Consider the following 24576-nt stretch of genomic DNA (forward strand, 5'->3'; position numbering starts at 1 on the left):
GAAGAAAATTGACAATGATTACAGAGGAAAGGTGCCACCAAGATATGGGGGTGAGCAATTCAGACAAAAAGCCTTGGCATTTTAATAATAATTCAACAGTTCAGTCGTGGGTTAATTGTGACAGGTAGACTGAAGAGGATGTTCTTACTTTAGATATGTCTTCTTGCCAGGCCTTTTTTTTTGAAAGACAGTCATTTCTTTTATCTGACTGCCTTTGTCTCTCAAACACAATACAGAAAAGTACACAGAGGAGTCATTTTGCTGTCTTGCAAAAACATAATACAAATACATTTGTCTGTTGCCTCTGTGTCATCAGACAGAACAGACTGTTTGAGAGAGACACACAGCGATACCATGAAAATTCAAGTTCTTTATTTACTCTTTTCAACAAAGCTATTCAGACACTAATGCATGAAAAAATATGGTAATTATTCAGCTTCACTGAATTCACCCTCAACAGAAACCAAAAAGCAAAAAACAGAAACAGAAACGTGCAAAAAATTAAGATTCACACAAACAAATAATGCAGAGGCATTAAGAGAGTCTGTGACAGCTAGCCATCATCCAGCACAGACTAACACCTTATACAGGCAATAACAAGTCCTCAGAAAAAATCATCACAGTTGAGCCATGTGAAGCAACATCAAACAGGAAATACTGCCTCATGATATGCCTCCACCAACCAGTCACGTTGCAGATAACATCCATGTCTGTCCTGACTCATATAGTAAAGACTTAGAGAGAATTTAATAAAAAGGTATTAAGTGTATTTTCCTTGTATGTGGTCACATGCTTGGCCAATGACAATGATTACAGTGATAATGATTCTGATAAAACACAAAGTTTTAGCAATGACAGTAGAAGATGCTTCAGATATGGATGCTGCTGCAAAGGACACATACTAAAATGCTTCACACACATCTTCAACTACACAGAAGATCTGTACAATCACCACAGTTTCAAGGCAAGACATCCTAGATTAGTGTCACCAATTCAGTATGCAGCCAAATGTGAAATATGGTCACAATCTCTCCTTGTGTCGCTCTGATATGGTGTTAAATAACAGCCAGAAACTGTTTTTGCAGAACTTCATGATGTCACAGTGAAGTTGACCTTGGACCTTTTGGATATAAAAATGTCATCACTTCATCATTTTATCCTGTTAGACATTTGTGTGAAACGTTGTCAAAATTAATTCTTGCTGTATGGCCAAAAACTTAACAGTCACAGTAACCTGATCTTTGTCCACCAAAATCTAATCAGCTCATCATTGATTCTAAGTGGACATTTGGGCCCGATGTATTAACATTTCCTCAAGGTATTCCTGAGATATCACACTCAGGAGAATGGGACAGACGTGAGGTCACTGTAACCTTGACCTTGACCTTTGACCACCAACATCTAATCAGTACATCCTTGATTCCAAGTGGACATTTGTGCCAAATTTAAAGAAATTCTCTCCAGGTGTTCATGATAATGGGACAGACAGACAGAACACCAAAAAATATGATTTTATGCTTTCGCCAGTGCGAAAGCATAAAATCATGACTGTCAGTGTAAGGACCCCACTTATTGTCATTATCAAAGCTTCAGCTAAGTAAATATTCATAAAAATACCACCTCACCATAAGCACATACATACTGCACACCCTTGCAATATAAAACAGTATTAACACTATGTTGTATCAGCTTTAAATAACACCCTGTTCTCAATCTCTCATCATCTTCTGTTGTACAAGCGCGTATGGGATTTTGTACATTAAAATGCACAAAGACCCAGCTGCGTTCTTGCTGATTAAAGGGATGTTTTATTTTGCGCCTGGGATGACAAATGTCAATCGATTATCAATAATGAGCTTAAAAAACCTGGGTAAGCACCATTATCAGTGCAAAAACAATGCTGAACCTGCAGAAAGATTAATAGGATTTTTTGCTGACAGAGAAGAGAGTTGTAATAGCAAAAGCTGTGGACCATGAATAAAATAAACAGAAAATGTCATTACACCAGAGTAAGTAAAAATTAAAACTCATCTGTTGTGACATGGACTTGATGGGAAATTCTGCTATGCTGACACAAGAGTGGTGGGTGGTAAAAATGTTGTTCATTCCTTTGGGACAAAGATAGAAAAAGAGTTAGAGAGAGGGAGAGAAAAAGCAGAGTGTGCGTGTGTGTGTGTGTGTGTGTGTGTATCAGGTATTCCTCATGTTGTGGGGACATAAATCTGTTTACAGAGTCATGTTGTGGGGACAAGCCTCCCTTATGGGAACAAAAAGCAAGTCCCCTTAATCATTAATTTTAGTGTGAAGACTTGGTTTAAAGTTGAGGTTAGTTTAGGGTTATGTTAAGGTTACAATAAGGTTTAGGCAAGTAGTGGTTACGAAGTGATGGAAATACGACTTTGCACGTGCGCGTGTGTTTGTGTGTGTGTCACAGAGAATTAAATAGTTAAACAGCTTGGTGGAGCACAAACAGCAAGATGAACTCTGTAGCAGATTATAGAGAAGGTTTTGACTTCGAGGCAAACAGACAATACATCAAAAACACCACAAATGGGAAAAAAAATGTAAGCAAAGTAGGGTAGCAATTTACAAATCAGAAATTGAGGCTCTGTACTCTCCTGACACGTCCAAATTCATGGATTAGAGGAAGCATGCAGCAGATGACTCACAATCACACAATGTATTTATCTTTCATTGGAATGCAGTTTAATTGGACTCATACGACCTATGCCCACACTTCATCTTAAATATAGACACACATACACAACACGGAGGAAATTAGGCTTTGAAAGTATAAAAAGGGGTTACTACAAATGAGGTCATCAAGTCCCTGGACAACACTTCCTGTTACAGTAATCGTTGACTTGGAAAATTCAATATTTGTGCAGGTGCTGCTGAACCATAGCAAGGTTGTATATGGGGAGGGACACTCATTTAAGGGCTGACAGACACTACGTTCAGATTTGTGGATTTGCTGTATATTGAGAATTCAGCAACAGCCAGATGAAAAAAAAGCTAAAAATGTTTTTTACTGAACTACAAAGACTTTTATGTGGCATTATTGTATGTATTGTATTTGGTGCCAAAAGAGCATAATAACTTCTCCCCTTTGCTCATTATACAATGAAAAACTGAAAAGCAGGACAGCATAAAAAAAGGATGTTTAGAGCCCACAGTGAAAAAGACAGAAGAAAAAGAACGTGGGTTTTGTCCAGAAATATACTTGGGGGGAAAAAAGAGAAAAAAAGACCCATGATTATAGATAGAAGAGAAAATAAACCAGTTTCTCTTATTCCCACTGGTCTCTGGGAATCATTTTTAATTAAACAACAAACATCTCCACACAAAAATATTTCAAAAGAAGTATTGCCCATTTCTCATTATGGTGTATGATAACTTCTTTCATAACATATAAACTTTTCCCAGCTCAGTGTGGATCCATTAAGTATGTCAAGCACATGTTTCTGTGCCTGATAAGACTTTAATAAATGAAAAAGTATTTCATTAAAGAGTTCATCATTTTTCAGAAGGAAATTCAATTAGGAAATTAGGAAAACAGAATTAAATTTAACTTCTGCCTAGGTTGTTTTGACTAGAAGGTATATACAACTTTCATGTTCTGTTCTTAGGTAAACAAACAAATCTTCCTTTAATTCGCATTCATTTCTTTACATGCAACATAATATCACATTACAAATGTAATCCACACCCAAGAAGCATGGAGCATCCATTTTTTTCAAATGTCTCAGGTAAGGCACAGTGGTACATTATAAGTTGTTAAAAAAAATCCATTATACACAAACAAACAACTGTTTTGGATTCAGTAATGTCACCTCAAAACAGTTATACTTCCTAAATACATCATTTAAATGATTTGCAAATGCACCACTGCAACACAAGAGAGAGAAAGACTGTTAAAGGGACGTGAGACGACAGAAAGCAGACAAGGACAAGACAATCAGACTAGAAGGGCACTGACAGAGGTGAAGACCCCCTTTCTGTAGTGAGCTGAGGCTAAGGAGTGGCAGTTTCACAAAGGAAAGAGGAGGGAAAAATGAAAGGGAACTGAGAAGAGAAACAGGGATATTTGCACTGACACACATCCAAATGTCATATTTAATGTACTGGTGCCATGAGGGGAGGAAAACAGCGACAATAACACAGACACATACATGTTGGTTCCTCATAGAGGAAGAAACAGGACGATTGAGAGAGACAGAGATAAGTCTTTTGACTGCTGACTCATGAAAATTAAAACCGTTCTTCTTGAGAACATTCTTTTTCCCACCCATGCTGTGATCCTTTTCTTCCTAAACAGTGATTGTAGCTGCAGGTAGACCAGGTGCATGAGTCTGTGCATGCATGCGGACGTGACTGAAGGTATGAAAAATACTATGCGAGGTGTGCCTTTCTTGTCTGTTTTTCACAAAAACACACACACATATTTGTGTTCAGTCTCTTCTAAAATGTACTCTTTTGTTGTTTTAAAAGTGATTTGTTTGTCAGTCACACACTGGGTTGCCTTGTAGGCAAAGCATTAGAAAACATTTAAAAGAATTTCCTTTGGCGTGACTTTGCCACACCACCTGTTATGTTGCACTACGTAGTTTGACTTTGTAGCCCACCTCTCCAATTCACCCAAACCTGGGGTTGTAAAACATCTCCAGAATAATACCTCACAATGTAAAATACATGAGTGTTTCATGGTTTCTACTTCAGGGAATCAGAAGCAATAAAAAAAATCAAATACAAAGCCATTTAAAAGAGTACAGTGAAGCTTTGGACTGACTATACAAGAGACCCACACAGGACAACTTGAAAGGAAGATGAAGGAGATGACTCAATCGAGTTCTGGGTAGCATGAAAAGAGCTTTGTGTGTATCAGTGGGTGTGTGCATGAGTGTGTATCAGTGTGTATTTTGTTATGATATTTTTGGTTGGAAATGAATACACATTTAACACATTTCATTATGTGTACAAACACACAGCGGGCTAATAAGTTTGTATTGGAATTATAATTAAAACACTGCGCAGTGGTGCATGTCTTCATAACTTGAGGCTTTATCATGAGTCACAACATGCCGCCGTCTATTGTTTAATAAAGGATTGCTGGGCCTGTGTACATAGAGAAAACAGATAACACTTCAATGACACCAGCTCACGGGACAGCTGAAACACAGCTCCTCTGTTCCGTCTGTACATCACTGTTGAACATTGCTCTACTCAGCAAAACTGATCGAGGACAAGCCATTTTTAAAATTGGTACAGTTTTGCATGCTTTTATGAAGACATAGAAGTTCAGAAGCACTCAACTTCCTTCTAGTTCGCCCTTGCAGCCAGAACATATACTATTTTTCCATTATTTAAAATGTCCAACAGAATTGGAAAAAAAAGATATTACTTTAAGAGATATAACAATTCAAATCTTACCAAAGGCTAGCGCCTTGATGTATTTATCATCAGAATCCATAACTTGTATATTGTGTAAGGTCACAAATACAAAACTCAAGGCTCGGGAATCATACATACATTAATTTTGACACACTGAAATACCACAAGATTGTATTGATAATATGTAACACAAATTCTATGCCTAAATAGACTTATGCTGTAAAATACATGTTAGAGCTGCCCCGAGTCTATCCTAGGGATCAGTATCAGGGCTGATCTGAGCATATTTTAATAGATTGGTATCGACTAAACAAATCTGATCAAATTCTGTATGCTGCTGTGTTTCATTCACCTCAGCATGCGAGTGTTGCACCACTGCTCTCCTTTAGAACAGCAGGTCTACACACCTCGAGTATTCTGAGAGTGAAAATAAGAGCATGTGAAAAATTATTTGGCCACCCGAGTGCGAGTTCTGACACTGACACTTTATTAATAAAGCAACAATTTACAAAACATTCATGTTGCAGCCTCTCATTTTTAGCCAGTGCTTACTGGCAATGTCGCTGGTTAAAGTGACAAACATCACAGGTGGCAGGTCATATAAGCTATCTTTGATTAACAGAAATTCTGTGAGTAACTTGATGACAGGCAAAATTAGTCTGCTGTCTAGCTTGTGAGCTCTCTCTGGTGTCTGTTCTAGGCCAAAAACTCCACTCCACTCAAACAGAGAGATAAAACGATCGAGCTGTCACATCAGTTTCAGGAGTGGCATTCTATTAATTAAACTTTCATCCATACCATGTCAATAATTCAAGCTTAAAAACAAAATAAAACCTAATAAAACCAGGATATCCAATATTTGGACCATGATCCCTTCATTGTACTTCAAGTTTGTTTGAGGGACGCACACCTAACGGGAAACACAATCTGACCAAATGATTTGTGTCACAGGATTCATAGTTTTTTTCAAAGTTGTCTGGACAAACCTCTAATGTCCACTCAATATGGCTCTTTTGCACTGTAGCCAGCATACCAGTGTCCACCAAATGTGGTGTCTCAGTCATGGCTCACACGCAGTTCGTCTCTCAGCTGTGCTATCTTTTTGTAGGAACAGCTCGCGTCTCTGAAGAATAAATTCACTTTTGAATGTTTATTATACTATTAATTGACAATTGAGATTAAATAAAGATTTTGAAAGGTTGCACTATAGCACCAGCATCTCAGACCAAAACAAATGTACATATTGTTTACTCAGTAAAGTTGGAGGGGGAAAAATAAAGCAGCTCCTAAACTGACAGCTCACAAAACTCAGATCAAACTGTCAAACTAAGCAACACTGCTGATAGGTATTGTTACTGCGTAGTCAATTTCTTGTCTCAAATGTTTTCAGAAACATATTTAAGTGTCCTGTTAAGTTATATGTAATATGATAATGTTTGTGACCCGGAGGGGCTCACATGCATTAACATGCACACACCACCCCATTGCTTATCAAAACAAAGAACAGAGAACACACACAGAACTCCACTATATCTTTAGATAGCTAATACTTGTTTGCTGACACCTAGTGGGGCTGAATGTCATATTGCACCTTTAACAACACATCTCATTTGTTACTGGCTTTATATATAGAGAGAAACTAAGTTTTGCTACAAAGAGCCAAAGTGAATACAGAACTTCTGGGTCTGTTTGCATTGACTTTATATGTAATTACGCTGCATCTAAAATTTGCTTCAGTTTCTGTCTGAACACACTGTAGTAACACAAATTAATTATTATTATTATTAATAATAATACAGCCTTGGGAAATAGCCTTTCTCAACATTTTGTTGTGTTGTTCAATCAATAGACAAGGAGGGAAATAAAAAAAAAGAAAGATCTAATATCTTTGTTTATTCAATATATTTGTTTAAGAAGCCTATAACAAACTGTATTTCCTAACACCCTAGATAATCACAGGATAAACATCTCCAGATTGACAAAAGAGGCAAGCCTGTTGTTGAGGCAAGGGGCCGCAGTTTGTTCCGACATGCTCAGACAAGAAGAAGAGGTTCGGTCTTTGAAGAAGACTCTCTGTCTCTCCTCTACTGCACCATCTCAGTCGTTCACTGACAACCAGCCACCTGGCGAAACTTCAAGGGAAAATATGTGTCTTTATTAAGAAATAAAAAAGTGTTTACTCAGATAGTTTTGAAGTAAAGCAATGTCAAAGGGTGTGCATGTTTGTGTGCATGCATTAGTAAAAGAACAGGGAAGAGTGTGTGAGGATATCTCTCAGAAGTCAGCACTGCATGTAATGTTTATCCACCACATATTGAGCAGTGCAGACCAGAGAGCCCCAATGGGGCCGTTGGACCAGCTGGTGTAATACTGGCATACACAAAGCCCCAAACACAAACACCTCTTTCTCTCTCTCTCTCACACACACACACACACACACACACACACACACACACAAACACACTTCAGCACACATACATCATCCTATGGCAGCCCTTCCATTACACTTCTCTCCTCCACCTTACGCCTCATCAGACATATTATAATTAGCCATACTGAGTAATTAACATCCAAATTAGGACATTCATTTGCATATATGCCCTCATTTGCATATACTTCCAGCAACACACAAACCTGACATTCCTCCACACATTTATAAATGCCAGTACAAAACACAAGGGTACTCAGTCTTTTTTTAACACAATTGTCTGCCATCACAATGTATGCACACACCTTTTCACACACAAAAACACACACATATTATCTCCTTTGAAAGCCATCAGAAAGCACAAACAGGACAGTGAAGGACAGACAAGGGTTGGGGTGCAGAGAAGTGGATTAAAGGTAAAGCAGGGTTAAAAGAAAGAGAAAATATGGACAGGCTAGCAAAGAAGGACTGAAGAGGGGATGGTAATATAGGTACCAGAGATATATTGTGAATGTGACACTCTCAAGATGAGAAAAGGCTAAGTAAGACAGAAAGAAGAGAGCCTCACCATTTATACATTGCACTTAAACCCATAAAACTTTGGAATTGAATCTCTGGCTGTGCAAAGAGAGAGAGAGCAGCAAGTCTGGAAATCAGAACGGAGGCTGTTCAAGCTTGGAGAAAGAATTGTGAAGAAGGAGAATGACGAAACACTTCTCTCTCTCTCTGACATTTGCCCTCTGAATGGCATCAGCTCAACGGAGCGCAGCAGCAAAGAGTGATGCAGAGTCAAAGGAAGAGACACAGACAGACAGGGAGAAAAACAAGTGAGAAGGCAAAAGAATGAAAGACAATAGAAAGGGCATGACAGTAAAGACGAAAAGAGCGTCAGGACAGGCAGAGCAGTTTCCACCAGACATTATTTCACCAATCATTATACAGAAGAGGAAAACCTGAGTTATGCTTCTGCGTTCCACATCGCTTTCGCGATTTATGTTCTGGCGAGGATAATGCAGCTAGACGGCTCTGTTGAAAAGACACCCATAAATCTGATCTTGTTTTCGATTTTTCCCCCCCCCCCTTTCATTCTCTTTCTGCGTCCCTCAAATCCTCTCAGCCTGTATTCTTTGGCATTCATCTGCTCTGGTCTATTTCCCGTCTTCTTATGTGAAGGTAGTCGGCAGCAAGCCTTTGTCTCATGTATATACTGTATTCTGCTGAGCTTGTAGAGCTTGTAAATACATCTACACACACAAAAACTTTCTTCATGTGTCTCTCTTATTCAGCATGCCAGTACACAAAGGCCTTGATCTATTCCTCTTAAAATGTTAAGAGGAGAGGGCTAGAGGTGGGAAAAACAAACAAACAAAAAAATAACAACAATAAACAACTCTCAGACGGATTGAGATGCAGATGTGGGCAATTCTGCTTCAATTCACAAATGACAAGAATCAATGTTTCTAAATGTTAGTTAATAATGTGACGTGGATGAAAAAGACAGAACTTAACTATGAGGGCAGTGCAGGAGCAGTTTACGGCATGCACACACTAGTGTTATCTTGTAGTTCATCTTCACAAAAGGCAGCAGTTGCAAGCAAGTCTGTATTTAATGATTAAGTATATTGTGAATACACGCAATACAATTTCTACGCCGTCACTCTAATGTTAGGGCAGCAGAGCAGCAAACATCAGCAGGTAACAAACAAGAGCAGCTGACCATCACACACTGCAGCAATAAACAACTAAAACCAACTCTGAGGTGAAGAAAAAAACTCAGTGCTCTGTCTGTTTCACCACAAAAACTCTGCATCCACTGTGTGGTGGACAGCAATGTCTTTCCTGGAGCTAACGGTGCAGCAGAGACACTATTCTCCACTGCTGGAGACATGACATTAATAACAACACAGTGGAGCACTCCTGCTCATTTTGTTATTCTCATACACACAGTATTAATGCAGCTATCTATTTTAAAATAAAAAGGCTGCAGACCGTTTAGCTTAATTGCCAATTATGTTTCATATTGCATTTCAGTGGACTAAGGACACCAAGTAATGGTTTGGCACACAGTATACTGGAGCAAGAGACTAAAAATAGTGCCTCTTTCCTATTCACTAAATCGAGAACTGATTTTGAATTAAGAATCAATTGTGAATCGACTTGGACACCAAAAGCCTGAATTGAATCAAATTATGAGATTCCCAAAGACTCCCACCCCTGGAAATGGCTTTACTAACTAAACAATGCCAAGAAAAGTCAAAGCCAATCCAGTGATTTCATAACATGCTGAATTATCTGATATTTGGCCTCAAAACCAGATTAAGTATCAGTGCACTGCATAGCCAGTGATATGTGGATACATGCTTGCAATCACAGCTGAGTTCACACATCACATTCACCTTAGAAAATTGAATGGGTCATTTTAGGCTCTATAGAAAACAGGCTCTCCTCTAAACTCAATCAAAACCTAGTTAGCCGTCATTCTGGCTCACAGCCATATTGAGGTCTGTTATAAACAGGGAAAATAATGATAATATTTGGCTGAGAGCAGACAGCCAGTCAGCCCCATGCTCTCACTCCAGAGACCCAATTAATACCACTGTAAACCGCCGCTGCCCTTCTCAGACAACACCAGTCGGCAGTGTGTATGTGAGAGACAGAGAGAGAGAAAGAGAGGAAGATGTGAGAGAGAGTATCACAGGGTGAAGATGTGATTGAATATAACGCCCTGACCATTGCTGCCCTTCTCTAGCACTAATCGATGATTGTAGACAGAAATCATCTTTAGATCACTGGCCAACCAGCCCATCATGACCAGCAACGTAACCACTGAAATCCTGAATAAATGTTGTGTTTATGGTGTTTAGCTTTTGAAGGGAAACTGGGGCATGAGGTTGCATCCTCGACATAACATTATGAGGACAGGAGTTTCGGAGTAACGTTTCAGCCTTACATTGATATTTAGCTACTATCTGATGTCCTTGTGGTATAAATAGTGGGAAACTGGTGTGAGTTATGTCTATTTGATATTTAACCCACTAGTCAATTCATCAATTGGTCCACTGGAATTAATCAGAGTAAATCTGCAGGTATTTTGATAACTTATTAATCATTAAAGTATTGTTTCCCTGGAAAACATACCAAACATTAAAGCCTCTCAATTGTGAGTATTTGCTGCTCTTTTTGCTTATGTAATAGTAAATTGAGTATCTCTAGAGTGTTATTTGGGCAAAACAAGATATTTCAAACGTTACCTTCAGACTTAGGAGATTGAGAAGGGCATTTCTACTAATAGGCTATTTTCTTATATTTAATACTGGAGGAATTGATTGAGAAAATAATCGATGGTGGAAAATAACAATTAGTTGCAGCCTAGTGTCGATACTGACGGTTATGTATCCCCCTAACATGTCACTGTTAAGCGATACCTAACAAAGCTGTAACTTTCCACCTGGCTAATTGCACACCTGTCCCGTTAATTGCCCCAGTGTCAACCGTTACACACGAACCTCGACCAACAATTACCACAGCGGGCCGGGGGAACACACGTGAGGTTAACACATATTCAGCACAACTTTACTAAAAACGGACAAAACCAACGTAAAAATACCCGAAATACCTACGAAGTTGTTAGACGGACCGTTGCTGCCAACTTGAGCAACTCAAGGGCAAAAAGAAGCAGCAACATTTTGAAACCAACTTGATTTTTTTTTTGGCTCCCATCTCTTTCTTTTTCGTTTTCCTACCTTTTCCGCTGAGAGCGCAGGAGTGGCCCCAGAAAAGCCCAGAAAACAGCAAAAAAGGGACCCCGAGTGCCTGCATGGTTATCGAGCTGTGTGCTGGGTGATGTCTCCCCCGTCCTCTCCTCCTCTGAAAACCTGGATCACCTCCTTAGCGCGAGGGTGTTTCTCCACGAGCCCAGGTTGAGAGACCTTCACGGGATGCTGGAAACGGAGAGAGAGAGCGCGCGCGTCAGTGCAGAAGCGTCAATGAGATGGAGTTTCCTGTTATTTGTCTTCAAGATAAAACTGTCTCTTGTTATTGTTATATCATGTCAAATAAGAGTACCAAAACATGGCTACTGTTATATCAGATGGTCATGTTGACTGTATTGTCACATTTGAATGATTATGGATGCACGGAAAAATGTATTTAGATAGACTACTACTAATATTTCACCTTTTATGTTGAAGAAAATAGCTTATATTCCGGTCTCAGTATGGCTTAACTGGCCTAACTTGACTATTAATGAAGCAGCTCCCCTCAGATCAGTAAAGAGAAGGCGCAAGTGGTAAAACATGAATGCAAGTAGGGGATCCACACTGGGATGAGTGTGAATGTGTTGAGTTTAGTGTTAAGAAAGGGGGAGAGTTTGACTTTGACACCCCAGGAGAGAGCTGCTGTAGCTCATGGAGAATTTGCTTCCAGTAATTGCACTCCTCTAAAGGAATACAGCTACAGTTATTCATTCAGTTAAATAAACCCCAAGCTATCAGGCATCAGAAGCTTACCACATTTACCCAAAGTGAAGAAGTGAGTGATTTATGGTAGCTGAAGGGGTCATACAGGGAAATGTAATTCCTCTGCGATTCATGTTTTTCAACACATGAAACAGCTTGTAAATCAGTGTTTCCCAACTCTTCTGGCTTGTCACCCCTTAAAGCAAAGCAACTACTTGGGAAAAGTTAAAGTAAAAAGTTTTGTTTTTTTCTCCATCTACTCAAATTTTTTAGAGACGGAAAGAGGTAAAATGATCCAGTAATTAATAAAAAAAAAAGGTGCCACACCTGAATACCTAAATGGCTATTTTGATATTCAGATTACTCTGTAACCCATGTGCATCCTAAGTCAATTCATGTAGCTGTTATCCTCCAGTTAGTTAGTTAGTTAGTTGCCTGTGTTAGCTCTACATTTTGGAAATGTTAAAAAAAAAAAATGTAAAAGCTGTCACTTTGATTAAGTGAAATGAGAACTGTGGATTTTTGCATTTTCTTTAGTGATGTTCCTTTTCTAATCAAATGAAGCAGCTGCTACAGTATGATGTTTTTCCAGCTGTATCCTCCTAACAAGAACCCAAACAGTGCAGCTATACTCCCCCTCACAGATTTGAGTCTTTCAGTTTTCACCCTGTGGCAGAATCACTGGTTTTCTCTAACGGCCGTATGTTCTTCAATTATTCCCCCTGTTCCCTCGTCTGTTGGGTGTGGGTGTGTGTTCTGGGGATTAGAGAGAGGGGGCAGACCTCAAGTGAGTTAAGAGGATAACAAAGATAGAACACACCCACAGACAAACACATGCAGGACCACATTTAGATGTACATGCAACCACTTACACACACATACTCCCAATTGGCTGTTTCCATGGGTAGTGGTAGCTAAGGGGAAAAGATGCTTTAGGGAGCACTTTGTTGCTCTACTTGTGGCCAAGTCTTCAAGTAAGCAGGGTTAGGGTTACAACAGGGGACAGTAGGTGTATTTCGTGATGGCATTAAGGTATTGCATCCTCACAATGGTTAGAACTTTAATTTTGCCAAGAACTTACATTACAAAACATTGAATATACACATGTTAAACTCTAAGATCTCAGACACTATAGTCAATGTGTGTGAATGTGGAAATGTTTTTTTTTTTTATACCAACAAACAGTGAAACAAGATATTTACCTGAGATACCATCACAATATAATATCTAGATATAGATATATAATGAATCTGAATGCTGTCTTTTTCAAGTTATTCTTTTTCTATCTATCACCGGCAACACTGGTGTGGCATCACAGATTATTGGACCAGACAAATTCATTTCTGCTGGTACGGAGGGCAGTTGTGGATTTTAACTGAGACTGACTGAACAGTCGAATGAATAACGATCTAAGGATTCAACCTAGAAGCATGATGATATTTGTTTGTTTCCTCACACACAAAAAAACAATCTTGTATACATACATCCACACTTCTGTTTACCACAAATATCTTGCTAATTAAATTCACTAATAAACAGCACTGGAAGATATGGCTACTCTATTTTCTAGTGGTACATAATAGTGGTTTCTGAAATGCCAAAATATTTACTTGAACCTTCACATACTCTGAATGTTTTTCTTGTTCGTCTACGACAAAACAGAGATATCGGAAAAGCCATTTGCGGCACAACCATTTTGTAACCAGTTGCCGGTTGCACTACAGACAGTCAATTAGTGTTTGACAAAGCTTCTTCTTTTCATCTGACAAGCAGTTAACAACAATGGAATGAAAGGTTACCAGGAGCATGAAGGTGTTTGATACTGTGCCACTGTAAAGGTCAGTTTATGATAAACTGCTGCTTTTGGCAAGAAAACGTGTTCTGCTGAAATGGATAAAGGACACTCCTCCTACTGCAACAATGTGGAATTGACAGATGGGACTAAAAGCTAAAGTCTTCTAAGATAAAGATATATGGGGTGGGGCTGGACATTTTGGACAGTTTTGTGTTGTGTTTTTGTTTTGTTTGTTGCTGTTATGTTGTCGAGTCTTAATGTATGTTGATACGGGTTCCTTTTGATATTATAAAATGAATAAACTTATCATTAAAAAAAAAAAACAAATAAGAAAGACCAGACAATGAATTATACAATGTGCATCAGTACCTTGGAGAGCTCCATCATTTTGCTCAGAATACTCTTCATCCACCAGGGGTCGCACTTCAGTCGGGATTTTTCTCTGCGGAACCTTCGTGCAGCAGCTCCTCAGATCCAGGGAGGAGAATAAGTGTGACACTTATACCCAAACAGCTACAATGTCAGAAAAGGTAATCAAGTTATTTATCACGCTTATTTTTAGGCATTTTACATGTTTATACGAGCCTTTGAATGTGCTGTTTTTCAGTTTTACAGATTTGTGCGAGTCTGTAAACGTCCCTTTGCGTGTAGTTTGGTCGGACAAGCTAATTGATATTAGCTGCAGACATCTCTGTGTACTGAACGTGGTTGGTGTTTGGTATCCTATCAATTAAATTGCGCTGTTAGCAGATGTGAGAAACATGTCAACTCACTGTCTTATCAGCTTAAGTAATAAAAAGACACACAGAGGCCTCCCACATCCTAAAACAATTATCCAGTGTCTCTCAAACTGGGCATGTGCATTGTCTGTACAGATGCAACAGTACTATGAGATGTTACCTGCATTATGTAGAAAAATAGGTGAAGGATAGAGAACAAAACTGATAGTAACTGTTGGAGGGAAAAGGCTAGATGTTTGTATGTTAATAATACAATTAAGAAGATGAGGAATTTGTTAAAGTTAAATCAGACAGATCCTGGTAACATTAATAAGCCTCCAAGTAGAGTTTTGGTGAGACATCTTATGACTGAAGAATATATATTGAAGTTTGGGATTTTTCAGCACAGTATAAGACAAATAATCTTGTTTAAATGTTCAGTATGTGGACAGTAGTCAATTACTGTGGACGTGGTTATAATATGACAAAAGCTACATTCATTGTTGACATTAGGACTTTATTTGGAGATGTTTTTTATTTAAACACAGAGCTAAACATCCAGTGCTTCATCGCGAAATACATCTCAGTCAGTTGACCTCATAGCGGGCAGCCTTGATGTTTATTGTTTTATCAGTGTGCATTAGTTTGCCGTGTTGTGAGACAAGCTCAAAATGTGTTGGCCTGTTTGTTTTTTTAATACAGTATTATTATTTTTAGCCTGAAACGGTAGTTGAGCAAAAGCACACAAAAGCTGTAGGAAAACTTTGGATTAGTCATACACAAAGCAAACAGTTTAACTAACTAACTGACTAACTATGCTTAAAGTGATACCTGTCAGAGTGGCTGATTGATGCTAACATCTTTCCAATTAATGTGTACCATCAGGATGTGGTGTTTAGTATTAATTTCCCTCTAAGGCAATCTACATGTACACATTAAAATACAATCCTGCTGCAATTGTTCCCTTCCTCCAGTGTCTGACTCCAGCAAAATGCCACCACATTTGTTCTTGCCAGTGTTTCTAGTTACGCTGGGTGTCCCGATGATAAATGGGTAGGAATATATATGCCATGAGTTTGGCTCTCACTCGGGTCAGTGAGAGACAAACCCATAGCTAAAGTTGTGTAAAGTTCTCTTGAGATAAAAACTCCCACCAAAAACTCTGCAAAATGTAACAACACGACTCTAGGTAAATATGAGTAAAAACTGACTTTCAGCTATAGTAATATAAAATTTGTATTCTTTGGATGATCTAAAGAACTCTTCCTTCAGTCCGCAGTCAGCTTTGTGCCCCATTGTCTGACTACCACAAGAAATACACTAAATGACTTCTCCCTGTACTTTTCTCCAAGGTTCTTTGACTGCAGTGCGAAGTTAAACCAGGATGGCCGTCCACCGGGTTCCACTAGTCTTGTTAGCCTGCGGCTCCTTTAATCCTATCACTAACCAGCACATGAGGCTGTTTGAGCTGGCCAGAGACCACATGCACAGCACAGGTCAGATCAAACGTTTTTTTATTTGTTTTAGAGCTAGATTAAATAGAAAAAAGGTAGTAGGCTAAAGATGTCCATTTGCTTTTTAAATGTGTGCTGTTTGTGTGCATTATTTGACTCCACAGAAAGGTAACCATCAGGATCAAAGCAGTTCCTGTAAAAGTTCTTATAAGATAATGTCAAATAAAGCTCCCCTATTTTTATATAGACACTGAATCAAATGCATATGTGTATTTTGAAATATGTGGCTCACTGAAGCTATAGAGAATTATAAGCCAACTTTGGAGCTCTGAAGGCATTTTTAGACTCTTGTAGTCTCTCATTTTATGGGCCATAGTTCACATGTTCTGATCAGCCTGATTTTCAACAACAGCAGGCAACTGTTCTCAGCTATTCAAGCTATTTCCAACCTACTTTACAGTACTTGCCAGGCACCACATGGCTGACAAAGTTAGCAACTACATTAGCTGGTGAAAGAAGTCTAACATTGATGTCAAACTGGAAGAATCTAAATTTCCATTAGAGGTTTCACTGATAGATTCTATTCGCATTGGCAACCATTAATCAGCTATTTTGATTGGCTACCTGCCAGTGAAATTTCACAGTAGAGTCAGCTTTGGGCCTTCCTGCAGTGCTGGAGTGACTTGCTGCCCAGGCGTGCATACCCTAGATTTTGGCCTCATACTCTAAGTTTGGGACTCTCAGCAGTACTGCAACAGCCTCAGTGATATTAACAACCGATTTCCTTTTCTTTTTGTCATTTGTTATTTATATATTTACTTTTATTTATCTATGGTTTTTTTTAATCTTATTTACTTTTTTCTGTGTCTTCTCCATATGAGTTTCACTATGATAATTTGTTACTGTTACTATATTATTGTCTATGTTTTTTGTTTTCATACTAAATTTTAATGTTATTTTTATTTACTTATCTACTGTCACTTCTATCTTTGTTATCTGTACTAATATACAGAAATGCAGCAGTATGTTGTTCTTATTCCTTGTTGACTAGGCCTGCAGGATGGGGTATAAGTAGGGGGGTGAAGGGGTTTCTGGTTTGAGGAGAAACATGGCAAAACTGAATATTCCTTGTGTATGACTTTTCTGTTTGTGTACAACATACCGCTGTATTTTCTTCAATAAAGTATTGTTACAAAAAAAAGTATAACATCCAGTGAGATACATATGTAGATATTGTCTCAGGACAAGACAGAACTCAAAAGAGATTGAATAATACTTAAAGTCCACATGAATACTAGTTTTTTTCTGTCCTTCTGGATGTGAAAAGTACGAATTTTCATGCTAACACATTAGCCATCGCAATTTTATAATATATATCAAGGCTTTGTTCTTCAGCTCAGTCCTTTGCCCCCTGGTGGCAAATAATCAATTAACACAAATCAAAGCACTCTGGTCTATGACTGAGCTGTAGTCACAAACAAGAATAACATAAAAGGAAACATACATTTTCTAGGTATTTTACAAATGTATAGACATGCTAAACTTTACTTTAATGCAGAGACCCACAGTGAACTCTAATGTGCTGCCACACAGTCCCATGTAACAGCCGTGTCAGTGGTCTCCTTATATAAACTCAACCCATTTACCATTTATATCCTAAAGCTGATCAGAATAAATATACCGACCGTGTCACATGGTTTTAATGTGCTATACTGGTCCTGAATCAATGCCTTTATTCTACAATGCTCTATGAGTATATGCACAGTGCAGCACTTAAGTGGGCAGGAACATACATAAGGCTCTTACGGATTCCCTGTTGACCTTTACGTATAAGGTATCAGCTGACTGGTTTGAGGGTAACCGTAGGAAAATACTGTAAGCTGCATACATGAACTGCTTTCATCCAATGTTTGCTGCAGTTGCAAATCAACCTGTTCTGTACCCCTTTAACACTAGAATTAGCACAATGTGCTACTGCATTGGATTGGATTGAACAATTTTAGTTTAAAGATGTTTCTAAAACCTTGAATATTAATTAAACGATAAGCCACAAATTAATTCATTGTTTGATAACTTCTTTTCATTAACAAGTACAAAGAAAACATCAATTGCATGTGCAGTACTTCTCCAATTTGAGAGCTGACAAAGCACTAATGGTATTAACATCAGTATCTCTTCAAGATCACTGTATCTGCTGCTTTATATTCCAATTCTGTATCGGCTGTCATGACCCAGAAAAACTGTATTAATCTCCTCTCCCTTCAGGCCTTTACCAGGTGGTGGGTGGCATTGTGTCTCCAGTGAGTGACGGCTATGGAAAGCAAGGCCTGGTGCTGGCTAAGCACCGAATTGCTATGGCGAAGCTGGCGCTCCAGACCTCCGACTGGGTCACAGTTGACGAATGGGAGAGCCAGCAGCCAGACTGGACGGAGACAGTGGTCACCATGAGGTACAAAACAGCAACAGTTGTTAGACCGTTAAAACTGCTCTGTTCATGAGAGGCTGCTACAGGAAACATGCATCAAAGTATTGGATTAATTTAGTCTCTGCTGTCATCTGTTGTCAACACTATTACACAAGTTGTTTGTAATACCTGCCTTCAGTACTTCCCTCTCCCTCGGTAATTCACAGCACTCCAGTGATTAATCTGAGAGATTTACTCGTCAAATTTCACTGAATAAAGGCTATTGCTATTTACGTCCAGCTACCATGAGATTACATTTTCATGTGTGGCCAGTAAATGGATTTCAGCCTTAATATAAAGTGCAATATACTGTAGAGTGTCAGTCCTTCACTTCTTTTTTTCTGAGCTGACCTATCTTTCCCCTGCCATTTCAATATCAGCTGAAACTTCAATTGCTATATCCCAAACTGTCCCTGTCAACTACTAGAAGATACAATTTTCTTTAAGTCTAAAAACAGGGCCACCACAGTGTAACTCATTTCCTCCTATATGTTTCCTCTCATCTTCTTTATACCCAATAGGATATAAAAACTTTTTTTTCACTACAGCACCAGTACATGTCACTGAGATGTATTCTTCTATGCTGCCCCTGCTAGTCCTGCATCAAGCCAACCTCAACTGTTTATGTAACACAGTGTTGCCATGTTACCTGAACCTAAAATTACGAGGTAGTCGTCTTTTTGGGGGTTCCAGACTTGACTGGACTGATGTCAGGCTCTGGGTTTTTCATGGGGTGAAATTGGGGCCACGGGCTGCTTAATTCACTGGCCGAGTGGGAATGGTGTAGTTGTAAAAGGCTGCCCGGGACATAAATATGGGTGACGAGAGGCAGGCAGAGGAGCTGTGATGTGAATGTGAAAGAATATCTGAGTATTATTGCAACTAGTTTACTGTACAGAAATATGCTTTTTGTGCACCCCACACTACATGTTGTGAAACAATAAGCTATAAATGCTTCAAGATTTGGGAATATTTTAAAAGGATCTCTCCTACTTGCATCATTCTTCCACTTTATTCACTCTCCTTCTTCTCTGATCCCCATTTTCACATAAATTCCCGTATGAGTGCCCCCCCCCCAGCTGGTGGTCTCTAAGCCACCTTTGTGCAACATTAATACTGATCAAGGCATGAAGTGGCCTGTTGTCCCTGAGCCGGCCACGTCACACATCATCTTACACCACAATAAACACACACACACACACACACACACACACACACACACACACACACACAGATCTAATACGTCACCAATAAGAGGCTTTACTTCATAAAAATCGAGGTTTTTCTAATATCCTCTGTGACTAATGCTTTCTTCTCTATCTTTCTGTCTAATTTAGTTCAGTTTGATGAGGATTTATTGGCATAAGGTTTTGATCAAAAAAGTTTTAGTAGAAGTGAAAGAGTAAATGAGTACTTAAAAAGTAGTAATACACAGTAAATGCAGTAAAACAACCAGCTTCTGATAACTAATGAAGATAAAGTAAGAAATACTCCTGGTCAGAATAAGCAAGGATATTTTAGTTTTTATATCAGTACCATATATAACATTTAAAGGATTAAATTCTCTCTCTTCTCTCACACCTTTGGTATTTGGGCAGGTATCATTACGGCCGTATCTTAAAGGAATATGAGCAGAGCAAGGGAACGCACAACCACTCCAATGGAAACTCCACTCCTCTCTCAAGTAAGAACCTTTTACTCTTGGGAATTTAGAATAAGCTCAGAAACTCTTTGACCCCTGACTTAGTTTTAATATCCATTGCCGTCCATGAACTCTTCTCTGCATTTTGTGTTCCAGCATGGTTAGAAATTTTAAGACAAAACACACAGTTCTTGGTCAAATCTTTACTGCAGCATATTGCTTAATCACATTTTTAGCAAGCCTCCTAACAGAATGAGGGTTACGGATTTGCATCAATCTCACATAATGCGGCTGTGGTTAACACGTGCAAAGTCGAAGCGTAATGGTGGTCAGTGGTCCTGACTAACAGTTAAAGAGTATAAGGGATAGTTTTAATAGACAGCTTTTAAGACCGTGTGTGTGTGTGTGTGTGTGTGTGTGTGTGTGTGTGTGTGTGTGTGTGTGCGCGCGCGCGTGTGCACGCGCACACACGCGCGCGCTTGCTCACAGGAAGGATGAACTCACATTTACATAGCTATAACATTTGTGAGGTGTGTGACGATTGTTGTATAACTAGTAACTAGCCAATCAGAATTCAGGAACATGGTAGGGGATTATCTATGACTTATCAGAATCAGGAACAGGGATATTTGATCACTGAAATCAGAATTGTGTTTTGCAATGATGGGCATACTGAAGAAAAATATGTCTCTCTGTTTAGTGCTTTTTCCATTTCAGCCCATTTAATGTAGAGCCATATGGGTGTTGGACTGCTCGGGTAAACAGTGTTGTTATGCTTTGCTTTAGCCTGCAGCGCAATCAATATCTAAAAAGTGAAATTTCTAAAACCCCATTATTCAGTTTTAGTCATGTTCTGTTATTTGCCGTATCCAGACTCATTCTTTTTCTATTTCATTGCCATTCACATCACCATTGCCTCCAGTTTTCAAATATGCTCTTCAAAAGTCAAGGCTTCCTCTGAGGAGACAGTTGAGTAATGTAGGCAGAGTGTGTACTTTTATTGCATTCCTTATTTTTTAAGCTTGATTGAGGACTAGCCAGGTGGCAAACACCCACTGGACTTTTTCCATATATCCAAAACTAGCTCCTTTGGAAATCAAGGACAAAATGACTACTGAAATATGTCGCCATTGAATGATTATTTTTGGGTAACACCAGAAATGCGAAAATTGTGTCTTTCACTTAAATACATTTTGAAGATAAAAAACAAAGCATTTTAGGTTGTGGCAAGCTCCTTATTTTAAAGTTACATTTATAGAAATATTAGTAGATCTAAGTAGAAATATTATTCATGGGCCATTTTCCACATTGAAAATTAATCAAATCATGTTGAGTCTGTAGCTCTGGCCCCATGCTGCAAATCAACACTTCTCTTAGCTTCAAAATATCAGACATGACAACATATTTATATGTAGCCCTTTTATTTCTTTGCATCTTGAGTCCTTTTTTGAAAATATTAAAAGACAACCTGACTATTAAACCCCGTCTTCCCTCAGGCCCCGCTCCACAACTGAAGCTCCTGTGCGGAGCCGATTTCCTCGACACCTTCAAAATCCCAGGCCTGTGGCTGGACGACCACGTGGAGGAGGTGGCCGGGCGTTTCGGCCTCGTCTGCGTCAGTCGAGGGGGGCTGCAGCCCGAGCTGGCTGTACACAAATCGGACACGCTTTCAAACCACAGACAAAACATTTACCTGGTGAGGGAATGGGTGAGGAATGAAACGAGCGCCACAGAGGTGCGGCGGGCTCTGAGACGGGGGCTGAGTGTCAAATACCTGATCCCAGACAATGTGATTGACTATATTCACCAGCACAACCTCTACACCGAGGACAGCGAAAGGAGAAATAAGGGCATGGTGCTAAAGCCACTCGCCAAACAGGCACAGCAGCCAGTGAAGAGTCTGGATGACTGACAGACAGACTGCTGCAGCACTGAGCTGAACATGGAAATCCTTGAAGTGGGAATTCACTCACAGATCAGTGATTCTCTACAGGGGCTGGAAGCTCTGTTTACTTCCACTGGACTGCAGTGTGATAGAGATGCAAACATCTGCAACGACATTCATGTTTTTCCAGGCATCACTTGTTTTCAGCAGGAAGCATCTGCACAGTTCTGTGGTGTATTTTGAATCAAGGACATTCAATGTTGCAAATCCTGAGCCTCATCATTGTGCCAGTGTTGAATGAACATGCATCTCTTAAGTTTTCCATACGATATAGTTTTTCACATTGCACGTCATTGTTGAATGGAAATAAAATCCTATATATTTGGAGCCTTTTTGTCTGACTGTTATTTATCTTTGTCTCTCTGAAAAAGTATAAAATCACAAACCAAACAGAGCCATAACCCCAATTTAAAAATATTGAGTTCCAAGTCTCCCTATCAGCACCCCAACCCCAGAAACACCAGAAAGAAAGTTTCTAGAATGACTAAACCACATTACTACAATTCCATAGTTCAGACTGAAAATATTTGGCTTTGGTTTATTGATATTGTTGTAATACCTTATTTGTCTGAAAACAACATATCAGTCTTGGTCAGGGGGTTAATGATAAAGTCTTGGACTTATTGGACTTATTTCTACCATTGTACCTGGTGTTTTCACTGTCCTTTATCAAAGCAAACAGACAATCATACAATGTCTGACATTAAGCTATATAGAGAATAAGAGCTAGAGCAATAAAAAACGGAATCTTATGAATAAACTATTGATATTGATGTCAGAAAGAACTCAAGGTCAAAAACCACCAAAGACATCATAAAAGACACCAGTTATGAAATGTTCTGCAAGAATTGAAGGCATTTAGGCATTTTACTTTTCTGTGTATTTAAGTAAACTGAAGCAGAGACTTTGCAGTTATATAGTAACCACTAGGTTACTAGGATACATTTTCCAATTGTTAAAATCTAAATTACCCAGGTTAGATGTGGTAGAAAAAGAAAAAATATTGACATGAAAATCCAGCTGCTGTCAATAACTTGTGTTGTGATCATAACATAATGATTTTATCTGCAGCAGCAGCAGCCTGGTAGGCGTGCTGGTAAACATAGCCCAGCATGTATGAGCCGCGATCAGATTTCATTATCATTCACTATCTGACAACAGAAAGAGAAAAATATGTAAATGAGGACAACTAAAGCGTGAATACAGCGGTATTAAAGCACAGTTCAGGTGATGACAAAGAGCAGGACAGGCCAGAGCAGAAAATTAATATCTGCACACAGTTTGCCAACCTGTTCGGATTTCCCCTACAATATTTTATTCCACCACAAGAACCCTGGGGGTCTCCCTACCAGGTTCCTTAAACCCTACAATTATGTTGGAAAAACACAGTACACTACCGTCAAAGCTACAGTAGCGATGGCCTTGACCACGGCCTGAATTCCTGTTTCAAATTTCCTCACATCGGGAGTGTCTCAGCACTCTAGCAGCCTCCCAGCAGCATTTCATTCCGGATCTATTCAGTTCCCCCCATTATCATCCACACTGTGTGTCTGCGAGGCCTGTATGTTTTTTTCCACCAAAGGATTTAAAGTAATCCTGACAGTTGCTCAGCTACAGGAGGTGTTTTCTGTCTGAGGCCAATGGCTGAAAGCACCACTGTGATAGGCCACTGACTGGCATCCTTTGAAAGACTGTGTGTGTGTGTGTGTGTGTGTGTGTGTGTGTGTGTGTGTGTGTGTGTGTGTGTGTGTGTGTGTGTGTGTGTGTGTGTGTGTGTGTGTGTGTGTGTGTGTGTGTGTGTGTGTGTGTGTGTGTGTGTGTCTGTGTCTGCTCTCCATAGTCAGAAAGGATTTAGACTGTGTTGGCTGCAGCTGGCATGAAAGCGAGATTATCAAATTAATTGAGTTATTTAGGCAAGACAAAAGATGTGGCAGGCATATTGTACGACATTTAATTGTTCCTGGCTGTTAGATCATTTTCAGCTCAGGTGATTCTGCTTTTGTATAGTGAATACTACCCACACTGTGCCCTTCATTCAGCCTGATTCAAAAGCTGATCAGTGCTTTAATAGATCTCTGTGTGAGATGTATTCCATTAGGCTGATGTTGGTTCTGCATGATGATTACACCCCTGACATGAAGTTAATTGAAAAGGCCTCATCTTATACAACAGGAGCAGGTGCAGGCCAACTCTGCCACACGTGGAATTACATATAAGTGCCCCATGTCGATTAATTAAGGATGTATATTCATCCTAATCCCATATAGGCAGAGTAAGCATT

At 39.2% G+C, this 24576-nt stretch overlaps 2 protein-coding genes across 3 annotated transcripts in view; one reads left to right on the plus strand and one right to left on the minus strand.

Annotated features, from left to right (window-relative positions):
• Positions 1-11638, minus strand: part of LOC133990799 (calsyntenin-2-like) — a 150821-nt gene extending 139183 nt beyond the window's left edge. Inside the window, exon 1 of the mRNA XM_062429206.1 lies at positions 11563-11638. Coding sequence (XP_062285190.1) covers positions 11563-11638 — 76 coding nt within the window. The remainder of the gene's footprint in view (positions 1-11562) is intronic.
• A 2888-nt stretch (positions 11639-14526) lies between these two features.
• nmnat3 (nicotinamide nucleotide adenylyltransferase 3) lies at positions 14527-22622 on the plus strand. Of its 2 annotated transcripts, none has more exons than XM_062428849.1 (5): positions 14527-14601; positions 16143-16286; positions 18510-18693; positions 20307-20392; positions 21847-22622. In XM_062428849.1, the coding sequence occupies exons 2-5, from the start codon at positions 16175-16177 to the stop codon at positions 22260-22262; spliced, it is 798 nt and encodes a 265-aa protein (XP_062284833.1). In that variant the 5' UTR covers positions 14527-14601; positions 16143-16174; the 3' UTR covers positions 22263-22622. The 2 variants fall into 2 exon arrangements, with proteins under 2 accessions (XP_062284833.1, XP_062284835.1); XM_062428851.1 differs by lacking the exon at positions 14527-14601 and adding an exon at positions 15851-15979.
• The last annotated feature ends 1954 nt before the right edge of the window (positions 22623-24576 follow it).

The sequence above is a fragment of the Scomber scombrus genome, chromosome 11 (genome assembly GCF_963691925.1).
Source record: "Scomber scombrus chromosome 11, fScoSco1.1, whole genome shotgun sequence".
Lineage (NCBI taxonomy): Eukaryota > Metazoa > Chordata > Actinopteri > Scombriformes > Scombridae > Scomber > Scomber scombrus.